The 13682-nt window shown below is 42.5% G+C and overlaps 1 protein-coding gene across 30 annotated transcripts in view; it reads left to right on the forward strand.

Moving 5' to 3' along the window:
- The window catches only part of RNF8 (ring finger protein 8), a 44319-nt gene extending 32256 nt beyond the window's left edge, over positions 1 to 12063 (forward strand). For 23 of the 30 annotated variants that reach the window (XR_015153142.1, XR_015153140.1, XR_015153143.1 and 20 more), the window contains one exon: positions 4386 to 4849. Coding sequence is in view for 21 of the 30 variants with exons in the window: in XM_086371495.1 (XP_086227621.1) it covers positions 4386 to 4402 (17 nt within the window). In the remaining 9 variants the exon portion in view is untranslated. Of the gene's footprint in view, positions 1 to 4385; positions 4850 to 11251 lie in introns of those variants that run through there. The other 7 variants (XM_086371490.1, XM_086371496.1, XM_086371492.1 and 4 more) reach the window with 1 other exon arrangement.
- The last annotated feature ends 1619 nt before the right edge of the window (positions 12064 to 13682 follow it).

Below are 13682 nucleotides of genomic sequence, written 5' to 3' on the forward strand. Positions count from 1 at the left end.
TTTGGGAGGGTAGGGCAGCTCTCAGGTGGCTCTTTGAAGTCAAAGTATTTTCTGCTTTTTTGACAATTATGTGCTATTGGACTTTGTGCCCAGTTTTGAGTCCCTATAGGTGTGTGTGTGTGTGTGTTTTAATCCTCCTAGGAGCCACTTGATTCTGGCAGAATCCGTTGCTGTTTCTCTCCACCTCTCATCAGTCCTTAACCATTTATAGAAACATTACACTAGGCACTGGAATAAAGAGATAAGGTATTATCTCAGCTCTCACAATCTGTGGAGGAGACAGAAAAGCAAGTAGGTAGCGTGCAAGTTCCATAATAGGGTGCTGAAAAAACTGCAGAGGAGAGGACATTCAATTTGACCTGGACAGGTTGGAGGTATGGGAACAAGCTTCACAGAAGACGTGACATTTGAACTGAGTTCCAACGGCTCTAGGGATGATGCTTTCCAAGCAGAGGAATCAGCACAAGCACAGAGGTGTGAGAAGCAGTGAGCTGTTTGTTCCTCGCAGGGCCCTGCTTAGTGGCCCAAACAGGACACAAGGTCTGTATGGTGCCAGAGGAGCATGAGGACAGCCGAGGCTTAGGAGGTGTCTGCTGAGGTGTTGTGAATGCCTTCTGTTTTCTTCTCCCCTTTCTGAGAGGAATGCTGACCTGGGAACCCAGATTTGACCAAGCCTGTGAGCTTAAGTTTGCTGGGTCTGTGTGTGGGTGGCGATACCCATGTACTTTCTTTTTTTGCTTTTTGGTTTTTGGATGTTATGATTTTTATTTTTTTCTTTGAAGTAAAATTGATGTACCTAGTGACTTGATATTTTTATACGTTACAGAATTATCACCATAATAAGTCTAGTTACCATCTGTCACTATACAAAGTGATTACAGTATTACTGATTATATTCCCTATGCTGTACATTACATCCCTGTGACTTAATTTATTTTGTAAGTGGAAGTTAATTCCCTTCCCCTGTTTCACCCATTCTGCTATCACTTTCCACATTCCCACTATCACAAACCCCCAGATTGTTCTTTGTAGATTGTATTTATAAGTCTGTTTCTGTTTTGTTATGTTTGTTCATTTGTTTTTTAGATTCCAGATTTAAGTAAAATCGTATGGAATTTGCCTTTCTTTCTGATTTATTTCACTTAACAGAGTACCTTCTAGGTTCATCCATGTTGTTGCAAATGGGAAGATCTCATTCTTTTTTATGGCTGAGTAGTAGCCCCTTGTGTGTGTGTGTATGTATTTATGTATGTGTATTTTCTTTATTCATGTGTTGATGGGCACCTAAGTTCTTTCTGTATCGTAGCTGTTGTCACTAATGCTGCAGTGAACACTGGGGGTGCATATGTCTTTCTGAGTTAATGTTTTCATTTTCTTTGGATAAATACCTAGAAGTGGAATTGTTGGGTTTTATGGTAGCTCTTTTTTTAATTTTCTGAGGAACCTCAGTATTGTTCTCCATAGTGGTTGTACCAGTTTACATTCCCACCAACAGTGGAGGAGGGTTCCTTTCTCTCCACACACCCATATAGACTTTCTTCACCCAGCCCGCTGACTAGGTTTCTTCTTAAAAGTCCAAGCATGGTAGATGCATGCAGCCATTGGAAAGAGAAAGAAGGACCCTGTGTCCTAAATTCATCTGTGACTCCTCTCACGCAGAGTTAATACTGCAAGGTGGATAATATCAGACCCCTCTTCTCTCTCCGAAGGCTAAAGCAGGTACCTTTTTGGTGACACTGGGAGCCGACAAAGTAAACCGGATTGGCCTGCCTGATGCACGCACTGGCTGAGAGCAGCTCTGGCAGCAGTCTCGGTTTCTGCAGTTATCGCAGCAAGTGCAGCTTTGAGGTTTTCTCCAGAGACAGACGGAGGTGCTGAGGCCTGATTTAGGGAAACAGGTGCCAGAGCCATCAGCAGCTTCAGTGGGCTGCAGTGTGGAGTTTAGAGGAAATTCTCAGTTCAGATACCACCCTTCTTTTCCAATTGAAAGCCGGTTTAATCCCCAGTGCATGGGAATTTTTAAAGGACCAAATGTAGGATCTGGAAACTAGAATTGGCAGGCCTGTAATTGTCACTGTTCTGACACTGGCAGGGCCCTTTTCCTCCTGGGTAGGGGAGCGCTTATCACAGGTTTGGAGAGGAGGGTCTGCCTGTCTGATTTCACCAAGAGCAGTGCTACTCCAGGCCTGCCTGGCTGGTTGGTGTCTTCAAGGCCCATATCCCCATGGGAGAGTAATGCCTCATGATTGATTAGCCATAGATCCTCAGTAAAGTCTGTGGGGCCAGATTATCCAGAAGAGGGGAGGAGGAGGAGAGTTTAGGGTGCCAGATCCTGTGTTGGAGAAAGGGTGCCCTGGAGCTGGGGCGGATAATGAATGTTAAGCACGTGTCGCGTGAGTAATTGCAGCCCTCTGGGATATTGACATGAGGTTTTTCTGAAGGAAAGATGTTTTGTGACATGAGCTGGGGAGGTGCTGGAGCTGTCTTCTGTCAGTTGCCCCCCCTTCCCCGTTTGTTCTATTCTCATTAAGTGTTGGTCGGTTCACATGAGTGTTAACATTCTCACTTTAAGCTTTCCCTCGGAGTTTCTTTGGGTTGTGCTCAAAAAAGAAAAAAGCAAATTATCTAGAATAAAATCTTGCCAGTCCTTTAGAACAGGGATTTTCAGTCCAGAGACTTTTTCAAATTGCAGTTCCCAGCTCCCTTGGTACTATAATATGAAAGTGAGGCTGCTAGTGGGAGTTGTCCATGGCCTTTCGGGGGTGTTGAGGTGGGGAGAAAGGTTTATGGACCACAGCTTTCCCGAATCTGTGAGAGATTGGTGGTCTCTGGGAAGATTGGCCCAGGTGAGATCACATAGCCTATGGCTCTTGCCGGCTTCCTATAGGCTAGGAGGAGTGTGATCCAGACACAGGACAGGAGAAACTCTGTCTCTGAAGAGAGCACCTGGCAGGCTTTCCCTGGTTATTACCCATCATCACCTGTTGAAAGACAGAGCCTCATAAAGGACTATGTAGGGAATGGCAGCAGTAACAGTGTCTGCCAAGTTGACCTCATCCAGAGAGAATACTTGTTACCAAGATGTTTTATGTTTTTTTGACTCTACCGTGTGGATTGCAGATGAGATCTTATTTCCCTGACTAGGGATTGAACCCAGTGCCTGCGGCAGTGGAATTTCAGAGTCCTAACCACTGGACTACTAGGGGATTCCCAGCAAGTACCCAGTCCTGCACCAAGAACCTAGAAGGTCACGTGCATGAAGTCAGCATGCCCACCTGGTATAAGGACAGTGTTTGTCTAAGATAAAGTGGCTCTCAGCAAGACTGGCATGGGGTGGGGGCAGGTGTCCACATACATGCACTCACAGTTTATAATGCTGGACTCTTAAAAATTTATCCTTTGCAAAATTATCATGGGATCAAAAATTATCAGATTTGTTAATAGAAGCTTTAAAAAAAAAAATTCTCCATCACCACCCTCTCATTTTTGCCCCTCCCTTTTTCCTTCCCTTCTCTTTTGTCACTTATTGTCATTCCTTGCCTTGTCCCTTGATGGATGTCTCCTCCATAACCCTTATTATTCCCTTATATATAAATGTAATAACCCTTTCAATCTGCCTTCCAAAGCATTCCACACCTTAATCTCAAAGAAAGTCTTGAGATTGCCCTTGGTGTAAGCAAGATCCCTGCTTCTCTGGGATCAAGGAAGCAGAAGCTAATGGAAAACACTAGAGGCCAGTGAATAGCCCCTCCCACCCCCTCCCTCTCTGGACAGACTTTGAAGTTGCATCTCTTCCCTGCTTGTTGCTGTATATGTATTTCCTTCCTTCCTCCAAAAGGTACTAACTGAACCAGCTTTGTGCCTGGCACTCTTCTAGGTATGAGGAATAGAAGAAGTGAAAATCTAATTAGTTAGATGTGATTTGTGGTTTCTCGCTAATAAAGCAAGAAAGGGGCCAGGAGTGATGGAAAGAGTGTTGGCAGTCCTTGATAGAGTAGTCAGGGTAGTCACTAAGGAGAAGGTGGTATTGGGGGGAGTTCTAAAGGCGGTGCCCATGCTGCTGTCTAGGGAAAGGGTTTTGGAGGAACAGCATGGAGGCGACATAGCGGGAGTGGAATGAGCGATGGGGAGGAGAACAGGAAGTGAGGTCAGAAGGTTGGGCAGAGGGCAGGCTGAGTAGGGATTTATAGGCCTTTGGAAGGACTTCAACTTTTACTCTGGAAGAAGAGAAGGGTGGGCTGTAAGCAGAGTGATGTGACCTCACATCTGTGTCTTGATTCACCGTGGCTGCTGTGTGGGGAAAGGCCTGAGGAGGGCAGCAGGGAGGCCAAGGAAGGAAATGCAGGCTCCTCCTCTATTTCTCTCTCTCTCCCTTGTCTCCAAAGGAAAGAGATTGTTCTGAAGACAGTGCTCCAGGGGTGTGGACAGACTGCAAGGCACTGGGAACTTCAGATGGTCTGGAAGATTCTCTTGGACGGTCTTGGGCATCTCTGAGAGCGTGGGATGGACCCACTGGGACAGAATGAGTTAGGAAACCCTCCATCACGAGCCTCCGCCTGGGCCGTCCCTGCTGCCACCATTGTCTGAAGCCCCGACTGCTTCAGGGTCCTTGAGAGACTCTGTTCACTACATGTTGTATGGGTTATATATATCTGTTGTACTTTTTAAACTTGTTGTTGTTATTGTTTGGGTACCTCAGAAGCACCTCTGTTGACATTTGTTTGGGACAAATTGGGTGTTACCCCTATTGCTGCCCCCGAAGGCAAAGGCAGCCTCTATTTGAGAGGATGGCATACCTTTTCTTTGTGAAAACAAGATGTCATTTCCTGAAAATAAAATGTAAAACCGATCAGTTGCTCAGCTGGGCTTTGGTATATTTATCTTCCTTTCCTTCCAGCTCCAGACAGTCTCACAAGTAAACACTGGCAGCTCATAAATCGCAACCAAGAAAGTCACTGTATCAGATGATATACTCAAGTGAATGTCTGCCTCAGAAGCCAAGCCCAAGATCCTGACCGCAGCAGATGGCTCTGTTAAGCCCCTGACTGGCGTGTCTCCTTTTCATTTCAGAGATGAGTCACCACTTCCTGGTTTTAGGATGGAGTGAATTCCCTTCTTTCAGCTGGAGTTCCAAAGTATCTGTTTTACCTAAAGTATCTGTTTTACCTAATGTCAGGCATGATTGAGAACCTGATATGCTTTAAAAAAAAAAAAATTAAAAGCCATTTCTCTTTTGCTGCTTTCCTGTTTTAAACAAAACTAGTTTGATGTTTGGGAAACAGAAGCGTAGGAAAACCTGTGGTATCCTTGGTTACCAGTGATGAGAAGGAAGGAAAACACAGGAAGCTGCAGAGTAGTTATTTAAAACAAGGAGCTCCAGTAGGAAACTGGTTGTGCATTATGTCATTCAGGGATTTGTTTCCAGATGGAAAAGTATTTTCCTCTCCATTTTTACTGCCTGCCTATGGAACCTTTCTTTGTAGTTCTTTATTTATATTACAGGTATTTCATAGCGATGGTAGGTTTTTCCATTATTGAATCTTCTGTATATTGGGATTCTAGTGTCCCTAGTCTTCACGTCCATCTTTCTCAACAGGATTACTGATTGAAATACTGGTGCTGTCAAGGAAGAATAAGTTAAACATAGAAAATAATACTTTAAAAATAGCCATTATAAACCAACACCATATTGTAAAGCAATTATCCTCCCAATAAATAAAAAATAAAATTTTTTTAAAACCTTAAAAAAAAATAGCCATTATAACCGAATCAAAAAACTCTGGAGAAATAGAAGGAAGATTACTACCATCTTGATGTAACAGTCTCCTGTTTATCCCCTGTCTGTGTGTTTTGTTTATACATTGCATGGGATATAAATATTTCTAGAATTGTACAGATAAATACTTTTTTTATAAGGGAGAGGTGCTTTTATCAGAAAAGTTGACAGTCTGGGGAAATGGTAGACTCATGTCCAAAGACCAACTCCAAAAATCCTGGTTAGCTATGACAGCTTATTTTTGTTTTTTTATTATTATTATTTTTTAATTGAAGTACAATTGATAACAGTGTTGTTACTTTGCAGCGAAGCGAAGCGAAGTGAAGTCACTCAGTTGTGTCCAGTTCTTTGCAACCCCATGGACTGTAGCCTACCAGGTTCCTCCGCCCCTGGGATTTTCCAGGCAAGAGTACTGGAGTGGGGTGCCATTGCCTTCAGTTATATATACTTTCTGTTTGTAATATTCTTTTCCATTATATTTTATCACTGAATGTAGTTCCCTGTGCTGTGCAGTAGGACCTTGTTTATCCGTTCTCTATATTGTAGCTTCATCTACCAACCCCAGCCTCTCGCCCAGCCCCTCCCCTACTCCCTTTCCCCTTGGCAACCATAAATCTGTTTTCTGCATCCATGCGTCTGTTTTGTAGGTAGGTTTGTTCGTGTCATATTTTAGATTCCACCTTTAAGTGATAGCATATGGGATTCGTCTTTCTTTTTCTGACCTACTTCAGTTAGTATGATTGAAGTACATCTGTTTGCATCCATGTTGCTGCAAATGGCATTATTTCATTCTTCTTTTATGACTGAGGAGTATGCCGTTATATATATGTATCACATCTTTATCAATTCATCTGTCAGTGGATATTTAGTTTCCATATCTTGGCTATTGTGAGTAGCGCTGCTATGAATATAAGGGGTGCAGGTATCTTTTTGAATTAGAGTTTTGTCTGGATATATGCCCAGGAGTGGGATTGCTGGATCATATAGCAATTCTATTTTTAGTTTTCTGAGGACCCTCAACACATTTTTCTATAGTGGCTGTACCAACTTACATTCCCACCAACAGTGTAGGAGGGTTCCTTTTTCTGCACATCTTCTCTTACATGTTATTTGTAGAGTTTTTAATAATGACCATTCTGACCCCGGTGCGAGGTGGTTCCTCATTGTAATTTTGATTTGCCTTTCTCCAATAATTAGCAATGTTGAGCATCTTGTCATGTACCTATTGGCCATTTGTATTTTTTCTTCGGAGAAACGTCTAAGTCTTCTGTCCATTTTTTGATTGAATTGTTTGGGGGTTTTTGTTGTTGAATTGTATAAGCTGTTTGTATATTTTGAAAGTTAACCCCTTCCTGGTTGCATCATTTTTATTTCTGTTGCCTTGGGAGACTGACCTAAGAAAACATTGGTACAATTTATGTCAGAGAATGTTTTACCTGTGATCTCTTCTGGGTATTTAATGGTGTTATGAAAGTGAAAGTGAAGTCACTCAGTCGTGTCCGACTCCTTGTGACCCCATGGACTGTAGCCTACCAGGTTCCTCCATCCATGGGATTTTTCCAGGTAAGAGTACTGGAGTGGGTTGCCATTTCCTTCTCCAGGGGATCTTCCCAACTCAGGGCTCGAACCCAGGTCTCCCGCATTGTAGATAGACACTTTACCCTCTGAGCCATCAGGGAAGTCCTAAATGGTGTTATGTCTTATGGTTAAGTCTTTAAGCCATTTTGAGTTTACTTTTGTGTATAGTAAGAGGGTGTGTTCTAACTTCATCAGTTTACATGTGGGTCTCCAAGTTTCCTGATACCACTTGCTGAAGAGACTTTTTCCGCTTGTGTAGTCTCGCCTCCTTTGTCAAAGATTAATTGACTGTAGGTGTGTGTGTTTATTTCTGGGCTCTCTGTTCTGTTCCACTGAGCCTCACATGTCTGTTTTTTTGTGCAGATACTGCACCGTTTTAATTTACTGTAGTATTGTCTGAAGTTGAGAAGGTTATGCCTCCTGCTTGCTGCTTTTTCTTCAAGATCTCTTTGGCAATTCTGGGTCTTTTACAGCTGCATATAAAATTTTAGGACTATTTGTTTTAGTTCTGTGAAAAATGTCATGAGTAATTTGATAAAGATTGCATTAAATGTGTAGATTGATCTGGGTAGTATGGCCACTTTAACAATGTTAATTCTTCCAATCCAAGAGTATGGGATATCTTTCCATTTCTTTTGAGTCATCTTCAGTTTCCTTTATTAATGTTTTATAGTTCTCAGTGTAGAAGTCTTTCACCTCCTTGGTCAGGTTTATTCCTAAGTATTTTATTTTTTGGAGTGTGACTTTTGAAAGGTATTGTTTTTTTTCTTACATCACTTTTGTGATATTTCACTGGTAGTGTAAAGAAATGCAGACGATTTCTGTGTGTTAATCTTGTATCCTTCCTTGCTGAATTCATTTATAAGTTCTGGTAATTTTCTATAGAGTCATTAGGGTGTTCTATGTACAGAATCGTGCCGGGCTTCCCGGGTGGTCCAGTGGTTAAGAATTCATGTCACAATGCCAAGGACACCGGTTCAATCCCTGGTCCAGGAAGATCCCTGGGTGCCTTGGAGCAGCTAAGCCTGTGCGCCACAACTACGGAGCCCACGCTCTGCAACAAGAGAAGCCCCCACAGCCGAAGAGTAACCTCTCTTTGCCACAACTAGAGAAAGCCCACACGCAGCAACAACAACCCAGTGCAGCCAAAAATAGATCAATAAATCAATGTTAAAAAAAAATCATGTCATCTGCATATAATCATCTGGTAATAGGGTCACATGTTTTGAAATCATCTGGTAATATGGTTGCATGTTTTGAAATCGGAAGGTACGAAAGGACCTAGGGTGAAAAGCCTGTCACCTTTGTGCCCCAGTGGCACTTCCCTGCACAGAGGTGACGAGTGGTGCTGCTTCCTCCTATGTTCTTCCAGAGATGTTCTCTGTCTGTACAAACAAAACATACATGTAGGCCTTCTTTCCCTTCTTTTCCCACAGATGGTAACAAACTGCACACTGCTTTGCACCTTGCTGTTTCCAGTCACATCTTGATGACTGGTCCGTGTCAGAACATGTGGAATCGTCTCTTTCTGTGTCACAGCTGCCTAGTACTCTGTTATGTGTTTGCACCATGAATTTGTTTTTCCAGTTTTTCTCTTTTTAAATCTAAGTTGCTTTAAACCCTTTACTCGTTGTTCATACAACTCTCAAAGTCCTATTAAATAGATCTCAGAATATATACTTTCAACTAAAACAAACAAAAAATAATGGCAATAAAAATGACATAGACCCCATAAAGTGGTATATGAAGAATGAAAAAAAGGAAATCTGGAAATTCACCTAGTGGGAGTTCTTTATTAAAATCAAGGAGTTGTAATCTTAAAAAAAAAAAAAAATTATGGATATAGCTTTTTCTAAATGTTAGTAATGGTCTAGTAAATCTGGTTCCATAGTAATCTGACTACTTCTATCTGCAATTCCAATAATCTACATTGAAATAAGAACAGAATCTATTAGGCTCCCAATTCCACCAAACCCTACAGTACAAAACTTCAGTAAAACCAAGGCAGAGTATCCATGGTAAAATCAGTCTGCTCCCAACCAACCAAGAAAAAGATATCATTTGGTATGAATAGCCATTTACATTCTGACAAGATCTGGGCTTGAGAAAATCAGTTTCATTTCTAGTAAGATTTGTGTCATTGCCACTAAAATCCTTATAATTTATGTTGCATGCTATATAATTGTGTTGGGTGACTGCAAGTGAGCTGTATAGTTAAAACTATAGTTAACTGGTTCTTAAATGGTCAGGTGGTTACCGTGCTGGAGAATTCCATGGACAGAGGTACAGTCCAGGGGTTCACAAAGAATTGGACACGACTGAGTGACTAACACTTTCACTTTTTTTTTTTTTACCATGTTGGGGACAAGTAGCTTCCCTGTTTTTACTCTGTTTTAAAACAGTGCTGCAGGGAACAGCCTTATACATCACTGGAGGAAAGATCCTCAAAAGAGACACATCTCAACTCAAGAGCCTAAAGGCTGTCTGCAGAGACTGATCTCACAGCATGATCCTTTTCTTCTCTTCCTTGGCTGTTGGACACAGTGACTTGCAACCTCTCCTTCCAAAACACATGTTTCAAGGGTGCACACAAGTTCAGACAATGAGTTCTTAAATAAAAAAAAGACTTTAAAAACTTGGGTTTGAATCCCAGTCCTGCTATTTGTAACTGTGTGACCTTGGGCAAGTTACTCAACCTCCCTGAGCCTCAGTTTCTTCATATCTAAAATACCCTGATCTGTTATTGTGAGGTCTAAATATTCCAATTATTGCACTGCTCAGAAACAAACTTAAATGTTCTGTTATTAAAGGACACAAACCAAAAATTAACCCAAACTTTCGCATCGTTTCTCTCAGCCACAATACGTTCTTTTCCCGAAGCGATATCTGATATGAAACACCATCTCCATTTTGCTTGCCTGGGAAGATACGTGGTAACTTTTCTGCCTTGCAGCGCCAAACCACAGTACAGCTGAACCCCACCACTGTGCATTCTGGCTCTAATTAAAGGCACGTTCTCTGCAACAGGGCTCTGAGAAACTGGGTAAAGAGGGTTTGTTTCAGATTCTGGCTTTATTAAGCAGATGAATGCAGCCAGCAAGCTCTGTGAAGCACTTTGCAGTGAGTGGCAGGTGTCCTGTGTCCATCGGATTATGTTAACCTAGAAAGGGCTCACTCTACCTCTAGCCAGTCTTCATGCCAGCAATCAGACTCTGCCAGGGCGGGGGACTTTGCCCTTTGTGGGTTGGATAGCTGGATACCTGTCATCTGATTTTCTGATTGGAAACTGCTGTTTTTATAGAAGGACCTAAATCCCCTCGTTATCTCCAGCCCTTCTCTCTCAAGTACTTTCTGCTCTGTGAACAACCATCCAGGCAGTCACCACAGCTCCAAGAGCGCCTGGGATGGGCGCCTCTCTCCAACTGCCTGTTTGGCTTTTTATAGCCTGACTCTGTGTAGAATCTCCTCACTTCCTATCTGAAGATAAATCAGGCGTGCCCTAGGTTTGGCTGTCTCAACAACTCATTCCCCTAGGCTTCTAAAAAAAAAGTCTACAATTAATCTATTTGACATAGAAATTAAAGGAAGGAATGTCTAACTTGCACTGTGGTCCTAACCTAAGAAGAGTCTAAGATGGTTAAAATCCTAGTATCGCTGTCTCTTACCCAGAAAAGCAGTCTTGTTAACAGCGGCAGGGCCTGATCTGAGCAGAATGCTGCCGCTGGTAACTGGAGGCCAAGCGCTTGTTCTTCTGAACACCAGAAAACTTCCCAGCTGGTCAACTCTTTGAACTGTTTCCATCAATGGGGGTTGAAGCTGTAGGAGCTCCCGAGGAGAAGATGGGACCTTGTGTTGATGAAAAGTAATGAACTGTCTTATCTGATTCTTTCATTTTAGATGAGCCTGTGAATCCTGCACAATAAAGACACAGATGCTGGAATTCCTTTGTCTGCAGCATCCCCAAACAGTGTGCCCACCAGGGGTTACCCGAGCTCATCAATTTGATTTCCAAGCAAGCTTGTTGCTTTACCAGAGTCTAATCTGGATCCCCACGTCAAGTCCAATTTCCAGACCCACCCTCCCTGCGGTCCATCTTCCCCAGGACCTGTGAATACTCGAATCTTGAGTGACTTCTCAAGTCATCTAGTCGCTTATTGAATTCTGGATGTCTGCAATTCAGTTCAGCATTAGTTGTTGGATGCCCATTTTTTACTAGGTCCTGCTCTAGGTGTTTATGCCCCAAACAAAAGAAAAAAAGCCATTGTAAGCTACATTCTAGTAAAGAGTCAAAAGATCACAAGCTTGCCACAAAGGTTTTATCAGATCCTCTGGAAGTGGTTTAGCAGTGCTGCCTACCTAAGAGCCAGCATAGTGGGTGTGCCTTCATCCACACATTTCCAGAAATGGGATTTTGGATAAGGGGGTCCTGTGGAGGGGTTGAAGTGATGGAGCTTGGATTCAAGCCTGGTTAGGGTGGAAAATGAAGACAGGAGGGAGGTGATAATTAGACTATAGATGAGTCCAGGGCCTGCAGGAGATACCACAGGATCAAAGAACAGTATCTGAAAGAGAGAGCTGGGAGTTGGAGAACTGATGTGTGGATTTAGTATTTAAAGACTGGAATAGTTCTACAACCAAACAGTGATGTTTTTATCTCAAAATAAAATGATGGGGCTTTGCTTGATGAGCACTCTCCTTCATGAAAGTAACCTCATTTGTTTTAATTGTACATGTGTGTTAGTCACTCAGTCGTGTCCAACTCTTTGTGACTCCATGGACTGTAGCCACCAGGCTCCTCTGTCCTTGGAATTTCACAGGCAAGAATACGGAAGTAGTTGCCATCCCTTCTCCAGGGAATCTTCCCGACCCAGGGATCGTACCTGGATCTCTCACATTACAGGCAGGTTCTTTACTATCTGAGCCACGAGGGAAGCCCCTTTAATTATATAGACCATATGTATTTTATTAATATAATTACTATTGTTTTATTTATACAATAAATTTATTTAATAAAAATTATAATTTATTAAATATTTCTATATTATATGTTGATACATTGTTCTTATGGATATATTCTTATACATATATTCATTTGAAGATAGCGTATTTTTAAATAATATGTAAGAGCTTCATTTTTGAGGATATATTTTTACTTTAATTCTTTATCACCCATTTTCTTTTCCACCTTAATCTCCAGCTGCAACAGTCAAAACAAATTAAGCATTATTTTAAGATGCTGTTACAAAAATCTTCGGTTCCTGTCCTTTTCTTGCATCTATCTCACCTACATTTGTCTTTTTTGACTATTCATCACCCAGACTACTTTCATATTAATAACTAATTCCCTTCCTTATGAAGCAAAGCCCTCTTCCCCACAAAGAAGCTGAAAGTACTTGCTTTCCCAAAGAATTCCTTGTGGCTAGAGCTACATACAGAACTGCTGCTGCTGCTAAGTCACTTCAGTCGTGTCCGACTCTGTGCGACCCCATAGACGGCAGCCCACCAGGCTCCCCCGTCCCTGGGATTCTCCAGGCAAGAACACTGGAGTGGGTTGCCATTTCCTTCTCCAATGCAGGAAAGTGAAAAGTGAAAGTGAAGTCGCTCAGTCGTGTCTGACTCTTAGAGACCCCATGGACTGCAGCCCACCAGGCTCCTCCATCCATGGGATTTTCCAGGCAAGAGTACTGGAGTGGGGTGCCATTGCTTTCTCCAACATACAGAACAAGGATGCCTTAATTTGGCACTCTCAACCTGTGAACTGGGAATGGGATTTGAAGATGCTGGGCCCAGCAGAATCATGTTCTGTGGGAGAGGTGGCTGATAAGTCATTTCTAGAAGCAGTCGTGACAGTGGCGCTTGCAGGATGGTCCCTGGTCAAGGGCATCTGCCATATAAGCTCTGGTGTGTGTGCCCAGGCTGGGGGCAGTAGTGGCTATAGAACCACCAAACTGGCTCTGTGGCACAATTTTGGGTGTTACTACTAGCTGTAGCTGCTAAACCTCTTTCTGATACATCCTTGTAATCCTTTCAATATATTCTTTTTCTAATTACTGTACCCAGCAGTCATTTCTGTGGCATACACCTGAGTCAGAAGACTGGCACAGCCTGGTCCAGCCGTGCCTTAGTCCTGTGAGCTGGCCTGTATCCTTCCAAAACATTTTCTTTTGGTTTGAGTTGGCTGCATCAGGTTCTATTACTTGTGTAGGTGGCAGATGTGATGGGGAAGAGTCTGAGCTTCGAGTCTACCTTTTACTTGCTCTGTGACCGTTAGCCAGTTACCCAACTTCTGTGGGTCTCAGTTGTTGTTGTTCAATCGCTTAGTTGGGTC

This window comes from Bos grunniens, chromosome 23, assembly GCF_055505025.1.
Source record: "Bos grunniens cultivar Pamir isolate PY7600 chromosome 23, Bosgru_T2T1.0, whole genome shotgun sequence".
Lineage (NCBI taxonomy): Eukaryota > Metazoa > Chordata > Mammalia > Artiodactyla > Bovidae > Bos > Bos grunniens.